This window comes from Drosophila teissieri, chromosome 2L (genome assembly GCF_016746235.2).
Source record: "Drosophila teissieri strain GT53w chromosome 2L, Prin_Dtei_1.1, whole genome shotgun sequence".
Classification (NCBI taxonomy): Eukaryota; Metazoa; Arthropoda; class Insecta; order Diptera; family Drosophilidae; genus Drosophila; species Drosophila teissieri.
In genome coordinates, this window is record NC_053029.1 from 11,530,736 (window position 1) to 11,552,520 (window position 21,785).

The window sequence follows — 21,785 nt, forward strand, 5'->3', positions numbered from 1 at the left end:
CTACTCCACACCCCTACTCACAGTTGAGCAGTCACTGGCGAGCGGTGTGGACTTGACTCCCAGCACCCAGCAAATGCAACGAACGTTGAAGTTGTTAATTGCGATGGTCGTCAGCCGCAACGACAAAGTCTCCATCTCCGTCCGTGCAGCCGCCTCTTTCTAACACTCAGTTGCTGTCTCTTTCGCCGGCTGGAGGTGCCTGAAAACCTGGCCGAAAACAGAGGAAAGGCCCGGATTCCGCAGACAGGAGCAACCTACTCCCACAGTCAGCGCCATGAAAATGAGCTGCATTCAGAATCGGCGAAACGGCGAAGGGAAGTGCGCTGCACTGGCCATAACTCACATATACAATATTATTTGATTACCCATAATGTTAACGAAAATAAATTAAAATTTTATGTTTATCGGATAATACGTTCATTAATAGCCATAAAGTATTTCCAGTGACTTTGGGACTTGAGACTTTTACTTTTACTTTTACTTTATAGCACTTTCTAGGATCAAAATATGGCAGTACGTAGTTGAAAGGAACTTTCTTCCAGTGTAGAAACAGACAGAGAGGGCGACACACTCACTCACGTTTGGATTCTAAGTCAGAAATGTGCGATGTTTATCACCATCATCTACCTACACGTATCCGTACCGCGGGTCTGTAAATTATCCCAAAAAAAAAGAGCAAGCAATCCGAAAAGATACCCTGAATACATCTATGTATCTCTATCCCTCCTGCACTGTGGCACTTAAAATTTATAATTATTTTCCGCTTGTTGCATGCGGCCTCTCTATCTTTCCCCGTTTACTACTTACATACGAGTATCTCCTTCTGCCACTCTTCAACTTTGCCATGTGGAAATCTTTCCGTTACTCATTCGTGGCTTTTTAATTTCCTCTTCTATGGTCTTCCCTGCATTGCGAACAATGCAACTTTAAAATATTTTCCTTCGGCTTGCCTTATTTTTTGGCGGATCTCTGACATTAACCTAGGGCTGTGTCATCCACCCACAGGCCCCCTCCCTCCCCCGTCCCGACCATGGATACCCTTGGGTTCCCACTCCTTACCCCCGTTTTCGCTGTCTCTGATGTTTACCTTGTTGCTGCCTCGCTGACTTCGTTGTTGATTGCCAGCTGACAGCGGCAGCAGCCACAGAAATAAAGTAAAAAAAAAAGAAATAATAAAACCGGGCAAACCTCAACTTAAAACTCTTTCACATGGAATTTAAAGCTCTGCGGCAGATTTCAGATGCGGGCTCAGCATAACCAATTAACCATGAGAAGCGCTCTGGAAGCCAGCCATATCTATCCGTCTGTCTATCCATCTTTCAAAGCTAATATCCATCCACTTGGGCAGATACGTGTTTATTAGGCGCGTCATCTATCTGCACTACAAAAGTGATTTGATTGCAGCTTCTGACAACAAAGTGCTCATTTCAGTGGACTTTGCTACTTTAACCAATTAATATCTTTTAATTGAAACTTCCATTCAAATTCAAATAATTAAAATCTAATAACTAGTTATGTGAAGATCTTCACAATTTTATATACATATGCACCTCCAAAAAGAACTTAAACAAAAATAGTTTTTATTTCTCTTTCACTTCTTTTTTGGTCACATTTTGTTTATAAACGGACGTGTTGATTGGCCGCCCCTCCATGGACTTGATGCCATATCAAACTAAATTTAGTATATAGCACGATGGATTTAAAGTCTCGAATGCCAAGGTCAGACTAGTAGCAATCATAAATTGGATATGTTTATAGAGGGGCTAAGGAAAAGAGCAGCCAACGAATGATTTTGAGCTTCACTTAATTTCTATATGGCATGACTTATGTTTTTGGCACTTATTATGATAACAATTTGAAATGTTTCTATAACTTGTATTTATTTAGTGAGTTTTTTGTTTTTCATTTCATTTTTTCATTTATGTGATATAAGATGAACACAATTTGAAGTATTCTACAATCTTTTGTGACTGAGCAAATGTTAAAAAACAGAATGTTTTTGATTAGCTGCTAAATTTGATGATTGCATTCGAGTTGCTAAGTAATGATTGTACATGAATTTTTTATTTGTGAAAAATGATTAAGATATTTAATTAATTATTCACTATTTTACAAGAAGAGTAGTCAGAAATAATTGAAACATAAATTTAATAATTTAAGAATATTCTGCTTTTATATCTTTATAATTTATTGACTTATTTCAGCTACATGATAAATAATTCATTTTTTGCAAACAATTAAATAAACACTCCATTCAAAGTTGGCGCCCTCTCAGCTCCCACGCATGCTCTTCTCTGTCCCCCCTCGGCGTCGCTCTCTTTCTTCGGCTATAGAGCGCTCTCGCTCTGACACACTCAGCTCCCATTGAACGCCAGGCTTGGTATTTTTTAGGGCATTTTGTGAGCTGGCAACGTTGCACAGTGGGCACAAATAGTAGCGTTTTAATGAATATTAAATATTAAAGTTGTGATGTTGTTATATTTTGAGTGTTTATGTCTTCGGCATATATTAAGAATAATAAGTAATAATGAAATTCCATTTCTTATAAGAAGAACTTTTCATATGATATAAAATTGAAAGTTAAATATATAAAGTTGTTGTCTCTAAATATATTGAGTTTAATATTTACAAAAACCCATACTGGTTACATAGGATAAAAATGTTTTTTTTTATGGTCATTAAATTTCATATCTGCCCCACTGTGCGTTGGCAGAGCAGCGCGGCAGAGGCATCGGCATCGACGGAGGCAGCGAACAACATTGGATATTGTTCAGTTGCCGTTTCTCATTTGCCGCAACCAGACGTTTGTTTGAGTTTGAGCCGGTTTGAATTCGAAAATCTCGCTCTCCTGTGCGCGTTCGTGTTTTTGTTCGTTACGAATTCAAAACAAAAACAACTACCGAGGGGCAAACGCATTTTGAGTTATTTTTAAAAGAAGAAGCGGCAGATTCTGCTCTTTTTTCTCGGTTTCTCCATGCTGAAACCGAAATAAAACCCAACAACAGCAACAACAACCGAAAACCGATTTTGTGAGTGCAATAAACCAAACTGCATCGGTGTAAATATGCGTGTTTCGGTGTGTGTTAGTGCGGTGCATCTACGAAAATAACATACGCATCAAAAATCTTACAATCCCATACATATACACTCTCATCTATATGCATGAGCCGATGCGATCCAAGTGAAATTATTTGCCTAGAAATTGGTTGGCCGAAAATTTGAAAGTCCCAATATTTGCATATAAGCCGCAGTTTGACAGTCACCCAGCAAGAGCGCAAAAAAACCCGTCAAACGGGTTAAAAAACTCGTAAAAAAGAGATATTTATGAAGGAAAAATCGTTACTGTTTTGTGAGCGCAAAACAGCCGAAAGCAAAAGGTTAACAAAAATTATAGCAATTACCAGGGAATATATTTTTAAGCCCGAAACCGCCCACTAAGGAAAACCCTATCGAAGATACTAAGCCGAGTCCGTGAAGTAACGAAGCAGCAACTGCAATTTCAGCATCAGCAGCATCTGGGAAAATAGTAATTTGATCTAAGCACGCCCACAATAGACGCAGAAACCCTTCAAGAAGTTAACTAAAAAAGCCACAGCATCAACAGCACCAGCAGAACAAAATAATAAAAGCCAGCAGAGATACAAGATATAGTACCTACAGCAGTAACTTTGAGAACTTAAAGCATCTCAGCATTAAAGGCGAAATTATGCACTTTGGCGAATAGAAGTAATCGAGTTGAGGAAACTGGAACTTTGAAGTTGCCCAAAAGATTATATCTATACGTTGGCCCAGAAGATCCGGAGCAGAAGCTTAAGATTGACCCGGAACCAATGCTCTGCTAGGACGAACTTTTGAAGCAGCAGCAGCAAACGCAGCAACAGCAGCCGCAGCAGTACTTACTGCAGCAGCAGCAGCAACACCGCGCAGCAACCAACAACAGTGGCATTTTACAGCGAAGGTGCCGAAAGACGTTGGGTGCGTCAGGCAGTCATGGGGGTATTGAGATGGCGCGACTCCCCCGGATCGCGTATATCGGGCTCAATTGGCAATAGCAGCAGCAGCAGCAACAGCAACAACAATCACCACCACAGCAGCAACAGCAGCAGCGGACACAACAACAACGCTCATCAGCAGCAACACAACAACAACCACATCAACAACAATATGAACAACAACAACAATCGCGAGGTATGTGTGGGCATTGTATATATCTCTTACCCGATCCCATTTCCAATTCCAATTCCGATTCCGATACTGTTTTGACAACAACAACAAGAGCGGGGCATTACGTTTGGGATACATTTCCATTAATTAAATGCAATTTGGGCGTTTGTAATTGATGTTGTTCGCTGGCGTTGTCCGCTGTCTTTCGTTGTTGTCTCTCTCTTTTGGCGTTGTTTGCGGTTAGTCACAAACACGTTGTTGCACTTTTTGAGAGCAATCGCACTGTGTGGGTGTCAAAGTGCAACTGAAATGCGCGTTTTGAGAGCCATTGGAGGGCAACAAAAACGTATTATTGTACTTCAAATCGTTTTTCATATTTGTGATTAGATAGCAAGATTATATCAATCGCAATGGTTGCCCTTCTGCACACAGGTGTGTAATTGCTAATTGATTTCATCAAGGGAAATACTTGCCTACTTTGAGTTTGCTCATAGCTTATATCTAAAGCTTGAATCGATTTGTTGTACACATTTTACATTTGCGATAATGAATTACAACGTAATACTGCAGAACCTTTAAGGGGAATTATGTGCATTATTTATATATTTCATATCTTAAGCTGTCGATTTAAAAAGTAGATTAAGGTTGTTCCCTGCCTTATATATTGTACACAGTTTGCGAGCCATTGCCAGTCTCAACTTCCACTTAAACTCCCCCTTTTAATACCCCTGATAATGGCTTTTGAAACTGCTCCATGAAACCACTGTGGGGTCTGTTCCCGGATCGTTCTCGATGGCTTATCAAGCCGCTTTAATACCAAAAAAATGAATGAAAAACGCTCGTTTTATTGTAATTTCCATTAAAATGTTACTCAGCGTCTGTTCACACATGACTTGTTCACTGTGCTAGTGTGTTGTTGTGTGCTTTTAAGTTGCTTAATTTAAATAAAGTCAGAGTCAACAACTCCATGAACGCCTCACTGATAACACACATGTTGAATGATGCTTTGTAATTTTTATGTCGCAAGACAGTGCCCACAATTTGTTGGCGTTACTACCTAGAAAGTCAAGAATCTTCGGAGGCAATTTGTTAGTCGATTGGAAAATCAACTAGAAAACGAAGAAAACGAAGAGAAGGAGAGACATACAAAAGACAGCCAGAGTTGACACATTTCGTATAAATCACTCAACAGCCGTCGCCGCAGCGAAAGCGGAATCAAGTTTTCGGTACGAGGTCTAGGGACTCATCATTATGATGACGATGATTGGGTTGTTGATTGTGATTGAGATTGTGATTGCATTCATCATCATTATGCCCATTAGCCGCATTCTCCGCTCGAAGCTTTTACCTACGCACTTTTACTTCTACACCAAGCTTCTCGCCCCGTCTCTGTGTATCAGCAAATGTATCTCCAAGATACTTTTGACTTGCACAACTTTCGCCAAACACACAGATAGATCGCACGCTCCAATTGAGGTTTTTAGCCTCGTTCTCCATTCGAATTCCCCAATTCCCAAAATTGTTATCGCCACCTTGTACATTTCTTTGTCTCTTGCCATTTTATCCGCATTTAATTCACTTTGTTTGTGTCTGTTCGTTTTGGAATTTCTATACACTAAACAAAATGCAGTCTAGTTGTGTAAGTATCTACGATTACTGTGAATATGAATACATGACCCAAGATACAAAATACTCAACATTCTAATTCTTACTCGAGAACTGAATATATCAAAGATGGGTAGCAGCAGTTTTGTTTTCTGTGCATATATATTCGAGCAAAAATAATCTTTGGGCCCCATTCAGTCTGCTGATGATACAGATGATGATGTTGAATACAAAAAGCCACAAACTTTCGCTGCTTGCTTAGCAGATACATTCGGTATCTCCCTCATTCGATTTCGTAAGCATTCCACATGTGCTATCCCTTTGTGTATCTGCCAGATACTTTCGATGCCTACGTATCAGCTGGGGAAATTTCTCGCTGCGTTTGATGTCAAGGTTTCCCCCGGCTAATTCTGAATAAAGGGTACCACTTGAAATGCTTAGAGACCTGCGTTTTTCTCCCACTCGTAATCTCCTGCTGTGTGTGCACTTCAAGATACTCTCGTACAGAGATACTGCACAGGGGAAGGGGCTGGACAATTCTGAAACCGAGAACGAGTTGAAGAAACCGCCTCAAGGTCTCTCGGAAACGCTTTCGCTTTTTGTCGCCACTCGAAGACCGTCTGCCCTTAAATGGCCAGCATGTAACTAACGATCGGTGCTGAGGTGCAGAGGTGCAGGCGACTCCTATACCTCGTAGATCCCCCCCTACCCCCTCTTTCCACTATATGTACTATATACATACTATACATAGTACGCGTATATAATGCATATGGATTGCAGTTGAGCTGGAGGCGCGTGTCTTGCATAATGGCCCACGATTAATGGGTAAAAAAGGAGTATGCATGAGCGGGGAACAGAACTGCTAATGAAAAGACTCCTTTTCTGTCTGCTGGGTTGTTTTTTTTTTTTTTTTACTTCTCTGTAGCTCTGTAGTGATTTATGGCCCGTGGCTCTGCGTCATTTAGTCAATCGTTCAGTTAGTCAATTGCTAAAGCCACCGCGTACTTCCTTCTGGGAACGACCAGCACCGGATATCCATTTTGCATTTTCATTTTGCAAAAAAATAAATGAGGCAAAATATGAAAAAGTTATGTATTCTCTGCTCTTTGACAATAACGATGATGTTGGCAGGAGAACGATGATGATGATTATGCCATGCCTCAGACTGATTAAAAGCAGACAACAATGCCCACACAAGAGGGAGAAAAGCAGGAAGAAGGCGGCAATTCGAGTAGGGGAACTCCAGACAGAGGACAACCCACACGACACTGCAAATGCCCTACAGTAGGAGCAAGAGGCACCGATAAGAGGTACTGCAGGTAGTGCCCGAGATCCTATACACCAGATAAGACTCGGCAACCGATGGATCAATGGTAAACTGAATGGGCAGAGAAAGTAGCTATCGATGGGCCTTCCAAGAAATGTTTTCGGGGTAGGTTAGGTATCGGTCGAGGATCTTGTTATGGTAAGACAACTATACAGAAATAGATTGTTTGCTGTTGGGTATAATTGGGAAAACGGCGTACAATGTGTGATAAATAGAGAACAGATTAGGTAACTAATATGTGAATGTGTTTCAAAGAGTAACAAGTGAAGTTTAGCACATGAAATGGCAGTACTGCATTGCTGCTATTTACTGCCACTTATTAATATACTATATACTGTACTATAGATAAAGAGCCTTACTTATTGCTATAATTGAGCATAACATTTTCCCTCAAAGCGTTACCAGTTTCATTTGTATCTAAGGCTCCCCACACGTGTGTCTCCATTTCTATCGCCCGTCTTTTAACCCATTCACACTGGCAGCAGTTGTTGGCTCCGCATATACAATGGCTTATATGGAGGCCCATATGTACATATGCATATATCTAAGTAATGGCAACAAATGTGATGACAATGCGGCATTAAAAAGCATGAAAAAACCTAGCCAGCAATTGTTGTTTTGGTTTCTGTTGCTGTTTCTGCTGCTGCTGTTATTGTGTAATGTTAAAAGTTGTGTTGACGACATTGACTTGCCAGCATTGTTTTTGTTGTACCTGCTGCTGATGGCAGCGGTAAAAGCCATAACAAAATAAAAAAAAAGAGTGCATAAAAATGAAAATATGAAATTGCGTTGAGTGGGAGACAATGAAGTCAATTCTCTGCATTTGCGGTTACAGAATTGGAAGCTTTGGCCAAACATTGACACTAGCTCGTTAGCTACCTTAACACAGTTTTCAGTGGGCTATCTTGGCCACACATTTCCACAGTGTATATCTCTATCTGTGTATGTTGACAACACATAAGATAAGATATCATTTTGGAGGTCTTCGACTGCTTTTATTTGCCAGAAATAAAGAAGAAACACACTTTTATCACTCGTCTCTATTTAGATATACAAATTTAAACTGAAGATAAGGTCGCACATTATTTGTGTATCATTTCTTTAACGATTAAACAATTTTCGTGTTTGTGCGGCAGCTGCTTGGTTTATTTTTCTTTTTCGAGGGCCATCGGAGGCACACTTCCACCTTCTAAAAAAGAATCTTGACAAATTAAAAGCTGACAAAATTGCGACAGTCGATGTCAACCGTTGACAAATAAAGTGGTTATATGGCGAAATCGGTTCTGGACGATAATATATAAATACTATGCCAACCACACACCTTTTAACAGCTCGAAATTATGAAATTTTTCACCCAAAAGTTTCACTCAAAAGAATCTGTCACTCTTTGTGCCGCTATAGCTTTTGTTTGCCCACCCCGAGCTAAAGTAAAAGTTGTTTCACTTTTCATTGTGGACGGTCATAAATAAGACCAGATATTCGTATTAAATATTCTGTTAATACTTTTATTATGTCGCCCAGATTTTCACTTTGTTTTCTATATGCAAACTATTTCGATATGTGTACGAATCTATATATGTATCAGACACACAGTGATTTTAATCGCTTTCGCTTTATTTGTTTCCCAGACTAAACAAAACAAATCGTTTCTATAGAAGCGGCTCAGCTCAAACGAAAAACGATTTTTTAATGGCATATTTGTGAAAATTGCTCGGCGCTCATTTCAATTTGAAATTATTGAAAAATAGTTGCCATTGTTGCGATTTGATTGCAATTAACTTTGGCAGCCATTCGTTTGTTCGTTTTGGCCTCCGATCGGCGAACTTGGCGCCTTTTTTCTCGCCGTTTCTTGTTCGCGACGCACTGAAGTTGCCAAATGTTATTGACCCAAATTGAAAACGTATAAAAACAAGAATAATACACGAGGCAGCCATTCGAAATAGAACCAAGCAAACAGAAAAACCGAATTAAAAAAGTACACACAGTGGAGCTTGGCACAGTGGACCAGGCAGGCAGTCAGGCTAGATGTCTCGATTTATGACCACATGGTACTCCGCGAACTGGAGGCCATTTATATTGCCTGACATTTTGACACGACTCTGCCAGCGAGTGAAAAACGCCAGTAGAACTCAAATTGTATGAGGGAGATCAATTTTTGTGGCCAACGGATGCGGTTTTTGTGGCTGAAAAATTGCCTTGGAAACTATATAAATTAAAATTGGGCCAAAACAGAAGTGGAAACTTATTTGTCTCTTCAAATATTGTGACTTCTATAGAGTGAACATTGTTTGATAATAGATGCTTTTGAAGAAGCCCCTTTCTGACATGCAAATTACAGCATTGCATGCAGAGAATCTTATCTTATCAGCGTCTATCGATTACTTAATTTGCTTGGGTAAGGGTAAAATTATCTCCTACAGTAAATACGAACTTTCCCAACTATATTCGAGCCCCCTTGTGTTTGTACTTCCCTTGTTCGCTTGCGTTTATTTTACTTTTATTTATACGCATTCCTTGTCTCGCCGTTTATGGCAAGTATTTGCGTATCTGTTATCTGACTCTAAGTTTTGTTTAAACATTGGCAAATTTAGCACATGCCGCTCCACGCAGCATTCCCCCTTCCCCTCTGTTGGCCTAAATTGCAGCAGCTGAGCCAACAGACGCCAGTAGGCTCGGATTTTCCAAAAGTGCGGGCTAAAACGAAACGAAACGAAGCTAAATTCCGTGGCCCGAAGTGGAAACCTTGTCGCGTCTGTTTGTTGACAAACTAATTGCAACATTTTGCATTTGGAGTTCGCTTTTAATTAGCTGCAGATACAGATGCGAACACCATCTGAGCTTGAGACTGAGACTTGAGATCGCGACTTGACTTTTACTATCAATTAACATAATTGGCGGCGCCTGCGCCGTTCGCCGTCTCCCGATTCGATTATTTGCACAATGTAATTTGTCATGATTAGATACATTTGGCTAACTGCAACTGTTTCGTTAATTGGCGGCTGAGTCTAAAAAGCAATTTGGGTCACACACACTACACACACACACGTAGATCTAACAACCGAGGAATTTCAATTTTCAAAGCAACGGCGATTTGGCCGGCGAGAACTCTGCGATGAAATCTATTAGCCAACTGGCGGTCTTTGAACTCTCCACACACCATTTCTCCATTTCCCTGCATCTCTCTGTGAGCCGGAGATTTATGTATATCATAATCACAGCAGGCACACAGCTTCAGAGAAGAACCTCCAAGGCATTGCACGCTCAAGTTTGCCATTTAGTTAAAACCTCCACTGAGTAAAGGGTATTTGCACTTTTGAAATGTGCATTTCAAGCATGAATTTGTTAGTTTCTTATCGTTTAAAGAAAACCAAGGAAAATGACATCCTTATTTCGCCTGAGAGCATCGAGAAGGGTATCCCATCTTCGTGGCTCCTTCGCTGCGTCCGCTTTGTGGGCCACATTGCGCATACGCCATGTTCGCCGGGCCTAGATGGCAAAGCCGAGATATGCGGGCCCATGCTGCATTTGATGCCAAAGCGAGATGCTTATCCCCAACTGGCCGAGATGAGATGAAGGCTGGAGAATCATTTTGCGCCGTTGTCTTCTTGCCACGCTTTGTTGTTGCCTTTGTTTTGCCGGGCAAGAGAAGTGAAAAGTTGCCATAAGCAACTTCTCTCTTTCCTTTTTTGTTCGTTTTCGATGCGTTGGTGACCCAGAAAAGCTTTCATACCAGCTGCTAACTGACGGCTCTGGTGGTTCTGATGGCTGTTCTGGTGGTGCCAGTGGTGCTGTAAAGTACCCGAATGCGACCGCAGTGGATCGGGAACAGCTGCAAGTGTTTTGCTCCAGGTCGCTTCATTCTACTGCCACTCCCCCACACTTCGAGTTCTGAGGGCCTCTCGAGCATTCGTCTGTCGTCGCAGTTGAAGTGCAAGTGGGAATCGGAATTGGTTGAGCATATGGTCATGACGTTTGCTGTACATGGGCCAACTGATTTATGCGCTGAATGCGGGGGTAAATCCCAGTTTCAAATATCCACAACTTGTTTGTTTTGTTTTATCTGAGCAAGTATACTATAGATATAGTTCATACAGATTGTTCTGCATTACACAAAGTAAAGTAGTCAACTCTTTCTTACACAATTTGTATTAACTTTATCCATATACCATGAACACTTTACCCATTCCAAGCAATTGTATATTTTCTTCATTACTTCACCATTTAAAAAGTAGATATGTGTTTGATGAAAAACTTGTGCCATTAAAAATTTACATGCTAGCTAAGTACAGGTTTCCTACCTTTTTTTGTGTGATTCGTTTTTGCCGTGGTAAACGAGTTTTATTTACAAACAATTTTAAGCCGTAGTTGATTTCACAGTTCTCGTGTTAAACGAACAAGTTTATTTGGCTTTACTTCGGTATTTGCCGTTCAAACGAGCTGTTGACGGAGCCCGCTTATGTAATCATAATTCACCCAGTGGCTGTCAAACTGTAGACAGCTGAGCTTGACTCGAACAATGCAACAACGAATGTATGTAATTACTGCCAATATATGGCATATATATACAATTGTAATTTAAGCATGGATTTGCCTTGGCATTAGTCAGGATATAATTATAGAAATATGCACAAGCACACTTGCATCTAGAAGTGTTAAATCTTTGTTTATAAATAAAAGCTCTGTCACTGCAGGCTTTACAAACTGAAAAACGTTTGAAAACGCTTGAAAATCTTCTAAAATTCTTTTCCCTTAGAGCATTTGAAAGACACTTTCTTTGGCCGACTTTGATCACTTTCAAATTCCTTAATTGGTTCTCAGCTAGATTTCTAGTGATACGTTTTTTCAGATTCGCTTCGGGAAATTTATCTCACTCTGCGTTGGCAATTATTTCAATTTGCCTGTCGACTCGCGCTGACTGACTCGAATGCTTTCTATGACAATTTGCAATTGCTGGAATTGCAACGCCAATTGGCTCGGATATTTTCTGAATCAATCATTCAAGTCACTGCCACTCTATTATACTTTTTGCAACAATTTCACTTTGCCTCGCAAAACTTTCATTTTAATTAGGAGCGGAGCCGAGCGGAGGAAAGCAAAACAAAATCAAAATCAATTTCAGATAACTAGCCGAGAGATTGGATTGGAAAACCGACCGCAGATTCAATTTTCAGAGGTCAATTAGCACAACTCTTGATGGACATGTGGCTGAGGCAAAATAAAACCGGTTTCGTCTCAATTTTACAATCTTTATTCACTTACCATTTGAAAGGCAAAAAAGTAACTATTTTTCTGCTGCTTTACTTTGCATTGTTTGTTGCTCAACGAAAAGTCAAACGTGGCTAATTACCAGGCATTGCTGGCGTCATTGTTTTGTTGGTGGCAAATTCGTGTGCAAGGTGTGGCTGAGCAGCAGTTTTGCGGACCCGTCACAATAACACTCGCAAAGTCACCCGATCGCGATTGAAACCACCCACCCGAATGGCCTTTGGTGCACTAAGGCACTAAGTATTCGATTGCGAAAATCACTTGAAAAAATTGGATTGCCAAATGAAATTCAGTCAATGTAGCTACAGTTTAAGACTCCATCAGCATTAATCAGTGATTAATTTGTATTTATTGGCTAGCTATTTATTATGATACATTTCTTTTCTCGCAGTGCAACACTAAAATAGCTTAGAAAACGAAGTCTTGGTGGATATGGATTGTAAATTGAAACCTTAGTTATCCTTCATGCTCGGTCTGGCAGTCTAGACATTGTGTTTTACCTAATCGAAACAGGCAGAGTCGTGAGTTGAGTCACTTGGAAAACTATCAAATAATGAAGGAAATTCAAAGACCAAGAGCCGCTTCTTGAGTCATTCACCCCACAAACCAATAAATTGCCCAGCAATGTCCCATAAATTCGGAGCCAATACTATAGATACAAACTATCTATCTATTCACATTCCTGGTTCTCTAATTTCAATAAATCTTTTGTGATTCCTGCTGCTATTTCTATTCACACACTCTCTTTGGTCTATTTTAATCAGAGCCACCCAAGTTCAAATGTCAATGGCAAGTAAATTGAGTAAAATAACACAAAATCAACGTTTTGCTAATGGACAGCCAATTTTGCGTTCGCACACGCCGTCGCACAGATACATAGATACACAGATACGAATGTATCTTTAATTGCCGCAAATTGCCTTTGAGCTGACTTTGCTATGGATTTTTCTTTCCCCCTTCTCAATTTTCCTTCTTTTTTTGCCTCTTTTTTTGCGCTGCAGTCAAGTCAATTTACATCCTGCGTAGGAGGACTCGTGTGGGCGCCGGGGGGCGTGGCAGCAGCGCGTAGGTGGCACTAATTCAGTTTCCTGTCCCTGGCGCCTGCCACTTAATGACAGGCGTCTCTCGTCTCGTTGCCTCCCTCCAGAATGCTTAGCAGCCTTGTCTGTAGCCTTCCACGAATTGGGTTTTTATTCTCCTACCTGAATTTCCCGAGGTTTTCAAGCCCAAGACCGAGCCATGTGCTGATGTCACGTTCGGGATCGCGATTCAAGCCCTATGGTCACCACCTTTCGTAAATCCTCATTACTGCATGCCACACGCTTCAGTTTCTTCTGACTCTTACGCGGTTTTTGTTGTAGCTTATTTTTATTTTTAGTTAATTGTTTATGGTTGACTCTTTTTGTTTGGCTCGTAAAAAGTATATTTTCTGAAATGTTTATGGGGGACATCTGAAAACCAGCGCCAGGTACGACAATTCCAATTTATTTACGATCGCTTGTTTGTATACATATGTATATATTTTATAGAATGTGAGGCTGGTCACGTCGAAATGGCGTTGCAAACAGTTTTGCAAATTAATGAGGCAGTTATGTACAGATGGGGAAAATCTTACTATTTTAAAAGGCTTTTATAAAATGACTAAAACAATATGTTACTTACAAGCAGTGAACAGTTCCACTTTTGCCCTAATTTAATTACACTTAATTTTTGACGAAGACCTGCTCTATTTAATAAATACACATAAAACATTTAAATTTGTTTTGCTTTCCTCCTGCTGCTCTTATCACTTATTTGCGTTCAGTGTTACTTTATGACTGCTGATTTGGAACTCGGTTTGAATGCATTTAACCCACAATATAATCAATGCAATGCTCCAGAAAATTTTCCACGTCACCCCTCGTAAATAAATATTAGAATTTCCGACATTAGATAAGCGAAAAGCTGGGCCAAATTGCTTTTGTGCGTCTATTTGCATATGATAAAAGTATTGATTTTCGTTGCCGACAAAGTGGAGACACACCTCCCGAAATCAGATTATTTTGCGGGCAATAACGACACTAGTGTCACTTCATTTGACACGATTATTAGCCGCAGCCAAATAAAAACCGAACAAGTCCCGAAAGCATAAAACAAATGATATGTTTTTGTTTGCTCGACGCTTTAACACTTAACGACTGCAGACGGCCACAAGAACTAAAGGTCAAATGGGCTGTAAACGTAAAGCAACTGAGGCAGTTGTAAAAACGAGAAAAGTTTGAGGAGCTTCCTCTGCAGATTGCGCAATTCCGAGTCCCGAACCACAGGAGGCAACAAAAAAAAAAAAAAGAAGGAAGGAAAACCAATCCATAGATGGCCAAACTCAGGAGCTCGCCAGGTGAAAGCCCTCGCTTCCTTGGCCATTCTGTCAGCTGTCGAATGACATTTATTATAAAACATTTAAATGTCAACTTCGATCGTTTGGTGGCCAATTGTTTTCCCTGTCGCTGCCCATAAATTTCCAGCAGCTGACGATGATGATGATTTGTTGTGAAGAGGGGGAAATGCGGTGCTCCTTTGGGCCAACTCAAACGAGCCGTCAAATGGCCAGTCTTCTGTTTTTGGTCTTTTTATACTTACTTTGCCCTGTCTCTGTCTCCTTCCATTCCATTTGGCTCAACAGATCGCCGCCTGAGCGGAGCTGAGCTGAGCTGGCATGATGTCATATCGGATAGACAAAGGCCGGATCGGTTGCCAAGTCGGCTCTGTTCGGCGGGGTTGTGCCCTAACGGAAATGTGAAGAGGAGCTCTTTAAATTAGTTGTTTTTAAACAGGGGAAATGGTAGTAGGTATACCTTTTAAATGATAACTATCGGATTGTTTGCGGCTGATTTATGAGCAGATATCCAGGTGGAAAATGGTTTTAAGGCCTGCGTAGCCTTCAGATTAAATATAAATGTTATTTATTAAGGATGTGCTTTTTAGTCAGACTTAAGAGCATCCAAAGCCGCAGTTAACTTTTAACTTGCGTAGTTTCTGTATGCCCCTTGCTGTTTTTTTCTGTCTTAGCATGGCTAATTCTGGTTGCTGGTCGCTGCTACTTTTGCATTTGGGCGTTTCGACATGAGCTTATTGTAATTTCCAGCCGGCGCCTGTCCCCAACGGAGAATGAGAATATGGGCACTGCCCACCATCGAACCTCCAACTCAACCCTTTTGCTGTTTTGCGTTTTCTGTTTTCGGTTTTTGCCGGTGCTCTATGATGATTTAATATGTAGGCAACTCGCTTATGACATGGAAACAAGCCGCAATCCGCAAGCCGCAAAACGAGGCGAAACAAGAACTGTGCGAATGGAATGACTGGGTGGGGATGGTGATGGTGGTTGACGGTTGGTGGATAGATGTTGGCTATAACCAGGGGGGCTATATGCTATATGCTATATGCTGGCTGTATAGTGTATAGAGTATAGTGGTAAATGGGCGGCAGCAGCAAAAAAGGTGCGCCTTTGGCAGCTCCAGGGAAAACGAGGCACTGGCGAATATTTTTCGTTGCCTGACTCGGCAAACGTTTTTTTTCTCTTTTTTTGGCCAAAGTTCAGAGCACTAATGGGGGGTTGGCGGAGGGGGGGCAAGGAGTCGAGCGGGAGGCTGACTCCGCCGGTTTGGTTGACTCATGGAAGTCACGTATGTGTGCCCAGCAAAAAAGCTGTGCTCGCATTTGGGACGCGGCATTCGGCGCTCTCAGCCTGGCACGCCATGTTTATTAATATTTAAATGCAACGAGCCATTCGCCATGCGAACAATTTCAGGCTTGAATGCCGCACAAGGCAGGGGGCAGGGGGCTCCAAAAAAGGGGTCTCCAGGGGTCTCCAGGGGGACCGAGGTGCCGTTTGCGTAATCCTTTGCCAATGCTCCAAGTGCAGAGAATGCCAGTTGGAGAACAGAACGGCGAGGGGCCTTGGGTGCCTCTACACATGTTACATTTCCAATGAGGCATGTTGTCCAAACACGAACATTTCCCTATCTACATGCAGCTACCACTGCCACTCCCACTCCCACTTCCACTTTATCGCACATTTGGCAGCGTTTGCAAATGATCATCATCATTTGTTGAAGGGGATTTCCAATGGTTTACTTGTACACGAGCTTGGGTTAGGTCATGTGTTGGCTTAGGTCATCCTTTGCTGGCCAATGGATGTGATACCGATACTTATCCTAAGCCAAGAAGTGGGAGGATTGTCTGGATGGAATTCCCAATAGAAACGACCCTTAGATTCGCACAGTGCAAGGAGTTACCCCCTGATACCCCGTTTTCCCATCATTACCGCAGTTTATTATCCCAGGTTCGTGGGCTTGGCCACCTCATTAGCTGCACTTCCTGAACGAAGTTTCGTTGTGGCTTGTAAAGGTTGCTCCTTTGCCAACGGGCAAGTGAAGCCTGTTAGCTGACCAGATCCGTTCCAGAACTCACTTTGTATCCATATCTCCTTCCACTTGCGAGTCCTGCACGCATCCCACATCCGCTTGCAATTCGTTTTGCTGTTTTATCCGGCATGTTCCCGTATTTTCTGTACGTTTTTTTGGTTCGGTTTCTGGTTGCCGGGAGCAAAGCCACTCGAGTTCGTCTGCAGTATCTCATACCCTGAACAGCTGGCTGCTTATTATGTTGGCTTCTCCCCCGCTTTTGTGCAGTGTTCCTGGCTGCACCTGCTCCTCTTCACGGCGCAATTGTTTCCCATGAAGTGTACTGCGTACGCCTCCTCGTGTTTTCTTCTCTCTCTTTTTTTTTTTTTTCCTTGCCCGCACAAGGATGTTTATCCTTTTGGACTAGTTACCCACCGAGTTTGCCTCATTTGCATTACAAATCAGTGGCAGTTGAGCAGCAAGTGAAAAATCCTTGCGGCGACCCAGTTTTCGTTTTCCTATCTATCTAAGTATCTCCTTCTAACAGTGCCTGCCAGCAGTTTGCGCATCAAAGATTCATTTCGCATAAATCGCTGACCGTTTTTAGCCTCGATTTTTTGACTCCATTCCCACGCTGTAATAAAAACCAACCACTGGCAGTGCAGTTTTATTTAGGGGCAGAAAAGGAACTGAAAAACATTTATTTTTTTTCATAACTTAGGAAGGGGCGTTTCAGCTGCCCTTTTCAAATGTTTTTTGCTCACTTTCAAAAACCTAACCCAAAATTTTCCCCTCTTCTTTCTTTGCAGGTTAGTACCGAAAAAACGCACAAGATGAATGGGCTGGCGGAAAAAAGAAAAAAAGAGCAGGCGGAGATGGTTTAAAAACAGCGGTCTTCGCAATTTTAATGCTCATGAATTATGAGCTCAATCCGATTAGTAAGAGAATGATGAAGCAATAGAGCGTCTGGCATGGGTTTTTTAATATCTCGGCATATTTTTAATTCGCCAAATGTAATTGGTGCGGCATTTATGGCATTTTGTGGCACGTTCCCTTTCCCCGCAAGGGATTTATAGTTGGCAGCTTAGCCGCTCTGGTCAGGCTTACGCAGGTTTCACTGTACACAGCGAGAAACTTAAATAACACAATGTGAATTTCTATTGAAAACATTGATTAATTGACATGATTTATACCTGTCTTCATTTCCTACATCTTTACAAACAAAAACAGAGCAAAAAGGCATTATGAAAAAACACAATTGTTTTTCTATGTGTGTACAACGAAATCTCTTAAGCGGCTTAGGCCATCAGCTCACTCTTGGCAACCAAAGGCAGCGAATAATCGTTCACCTGGCGGCTTTGGGCTGAGACAGGTGTAGCGCTCAATTAGCCACAAGTCCCAGAGTCTCTCTCCCCTTTCCCCTCTTTTCTGTGACAACCCAAACTTTTGGTTACTTTCACTAGCGCTGAAAACTGTGGGAGAACTTTTCCGAGACAGAATCGATTTCTGTCTCAGCTGACAAGTTTTCGACTTTATTTCCCCAGATGAATGCCGATGGTACCAGTGCCGGCCAAGAAAATGGTATGACAGGAATGGCCATAACCCTCGGGTATCCGCATCCGCACTGACACATCCGCAGTGTGTGGGAAAAACTGGCAAACTCACAACTCAAACTCACAAATGGAGCTGAACTCTCGTGACAAGTTTTAATTACATGCGACATCCGTTGACATTTCCATTGATCGGGCCCAAACGGAAATTACTTTTGGGCCATCCATCTAGCGTTTGGGCCATTTCGAGAATGTTTGCCCACACATTAGGGCATTTGTTTGCTCTACACGGCTCAGACGCTCATACTCATCCGTCTCAGCCTCAGTCTCAGTTTCATTTTCATGCTCAGCGCTTAGTGCTCGCAATTAAGCAATCAAGCAAATGTTGATTAATTAGTCAGCGAGTTAATGGAGCTGGGGGAAATCGCTTGATTTACATGTCAAGCGATTAAGATTTAATATCAATGTAAATCCATAGGCTCAGACTGGCAAGGTCATTTCGATTCCAGAGACAGATAAAAGAAACTATCTGTGGCTTATTTCCTGCGTGTGATATATTACTATGTGAGTTTGAAATATAGTTTCATGATAGATGACTTATTGAGATGTTTAAACTTTACAACATTTGGAGACAAAACCTCCCGAGTTTCGCCAAATCGCCCGACACTATGGTTAATGTCTTCATCTCACGCAGCTTTCGTTGGATATCATCATCAAGGTATCATCACAATGATTTCTTTGCGAGACAAGTTTAATGAACTCCCCTGGCAAAATGTTTCATTAGCCTACACTTGGGGCTTCAAGGGGTTAAAGGGGAGCGATGTGATGTGATGGGATGTATTGCCCGAGAAAAACTCGCACATTTGATGTGGAGCTTGGGTAATTAAGCGATGTGGCAACCCTGTCCGCCGCCATGGGTTCCCATAATTTATGTGCCTGGCAAATAATTATAATAGTAACACAATGTCTGAGGGGGGTATCTCCCCTCCCCACCCCTTCCCCCTTCACAAGTCTCTGCCATTGTACAAAAGAGCCTTAAATTTTATTGCATTAGACGCAACTTTGTTACTCTTTGATTATGGGAAACTGCTGGAAAAGCCTCTGCGGCGGCTACTGCAGTAATTTCGTTGTTTTTCCACCTCGACTCGACTTGGCCGGGCTAACGGTAAGCCCCGGCTAACTGCAACGGCCACTTTTTGTTTTTGTTGTTACTGTTGCTGTGTCTCTGCCTGCAGTTGCAATTATGCAAGTTGGGTTCTAGAGGCTGCAATTGAGATTGAGACGACTGCTGCCACCAGACAAGACAACAAATCTAGTCGAGAGGAGGCAATGCAAGGGAAAGGAGCGGCACAGTGAAAAAAATAAAGTGTAGTTGTGGCTAGTGTCAACTAGAATCATGAATAATTTTGTGCGAGATAAATAACTTTGAATACTAAGTATACTTAATAAGAGCAATCATTTGCATAACTACACATATTAAACAAATAAAATAAACAATAATAATATGCCATTTTTGGTAGCTGTGCATAAGGAAATCTAGTCTTGGAAGTCGACTCTTTGGCCACTTGCCACTTGTTTGCATAAGACTGGAATTCTGCGTTGCGTTGCGTCATTAATAAAAATGTCTGGCAATGGCTTAAAATTTATGGCAAGCTCTTGGCCTGGCCAGCACTTTAGCCAGGAGAGACAGAGATGGCAGTAAGCGGGTTTCCACTGTCCCCAACCTGCAGAACTGCACAAACTGTAGTTGCTCTACGCAACTGTGCTCGTCAAACTGTAATGAATTTTAAATCTCCTCGCACGCAATTTGTTTGCTCCACTTTTGGGAAACCAACTGTCCTGGAAATTGTGACACGTGGCTCTGTCACGCCTTCTGCTCCGCCTTTTTGCCCACATAGTCCTGGCTTATTTCAGTTGACTTTGGCCCGTCATTGTCATAAAATAATAAATGCCGCTTATAAACACACATTGTCATCTTCAGGGGATGGGTAAATAAATAATAGTTGGGTAGGTACAGACTTGGGGAACAAAGCCAATCATTAATTCGATTGCGGCACAACTCTGTCTTTAGGGTTGCCCCACCATTCGACAGGCTAAAATGTCAATAAAACTATTGTTGTCCGTGCCGGGGAGTGACCCAGAAAATGAGTTTGTTGACGTCATGCCGAGAGCCAGTGAATGTCCATTCGTGCACTGCGGAAAATGGTAGCTAAAGTCGTGCTCAGAATGACTCAAAAGTGAAGGAAAAAACATATATAAGAGTAATATATACATATGTACATTACTTAGAAAATCCCAAGAATAGCAGCTTGTGTTTACATGGGCAATGAAGGAAACCTCGGGGTTACACACCTTTTTCGCACGGTGTAAAGGAAACGCGGTGAGCTCAATCATCCCTGTCAGCTGGACAGGAAGAGGAGCCGCGGGTGCCGGGAGGAAGTTGAAAGGAAGCCAAGACGGAAGGATGCATTATGCTCGCCTTTCGGCTTTTGCTGTGGTTTCGCTTCATTCTCGGATTCGCTGGAACTTCCGGCCCAAATGGATTTATTTCTCTTTTTCTACTTCCTCTGCTTCGCCACACTGACTTTGGTTTATGTTTTTCTTTTTTTTTATTAATTATTGCCTTTTTTGGTGGCCTAAATTCAGGTGTCAGCTGCTGCTGGCGGCGGCAGCTGCCAATTTGAAATTTTATACCTTGCGGTCAAACTTCTGTATCTCTGTCTTTCTCCCTTTCTCTTGGCACGCGTTGGCACAACAAAACAGGTGCAAAGTCAGGTAAATAATGCGAAAGAAAGAGCAAAAAGCCGTTTTAATGGGTTTCCCATTACACGCTGAGGTCATCGCTGCACTCACTGTAATCAAATTATTTCCAGCAGGAAAAGCCCCCCCATGCCCCTCTATGAACTTGGCTAATTGTGATGACCTAAGCGCTGTGAGCCATTAATGGGTTAATAATGTGCCAAAGCAAATAAAAGCCTTCTTAGCCTAATTAAATGTCGTTCCTAGCTGTTGATAATTGTAATTGCACCCCAAAAAGTTTGGCATTCCAGCCGCAGCCGATTTTGGCCATTATCGAAAATGCTGCTGGCCAAAAGCGGGACAATCATCGAAATGGGGGTTAAGCAAATTAGGGTCAAGTTGGCGAAGAGAGTGAGATTAATTGGGTTTTTGGGTGCCAGCCTTTTATTTAAACCACAAATTAAAACACTTCCGAAATGGAGTATTGGTTTTCATTCCGTTTTCAATTTGGTAACCATAACAATTGAATGCTAAATCATTGAGGCGATCATCTATGTACATATTCCAATTCCATTTTGTAGTGTACTTGACTGATTTTTGAAGAACTCGAGTTACACTCATTATACATCTGCTTAAAGCTCGTCGCCTTGGCTTACTTTCTGTGCACTTTTGATCATTTGATACCCTGACGGGCAGAATTTTCCGCAGAACTCGCTTGGGACCTTCTAGAGTTGCATTGAGTGAGTGTTCGGA

At 41.8% G+C, this 21,785-nt stretch overlaps 1 protein-coding gene across 5 annotated transcripts in view; it reads left to right on the plus strand.

The window, feature by feature from the left end:
• The window catches only part of LOC122611936 (rap1 GTPase-activating protein 1), a 79,679-nt gene that overhangs the window by 43,540 nt on the left and 14,354 nt on the right, over positions 1-21,785 (plus strand). The window contains exon 1 of one of the 5 annotated variants that reach the window (XM_043785362.1): positions 2,790-4,188. The exons of the other annotated variants lie outside the window; for them this stretch is intronic. Coding sequence (XP_043641297.1) covers positions 3,991-4,188 — 198 coding nt within the window. The 5' untranslated portion in view covers positions 2,790-3,990. Of the gene's footprint in view, positions 1-2,789; positions 4,189-21,785 lie in introns of those variants that run through there. 5 annotated transcript variants of the gene reach the window in all.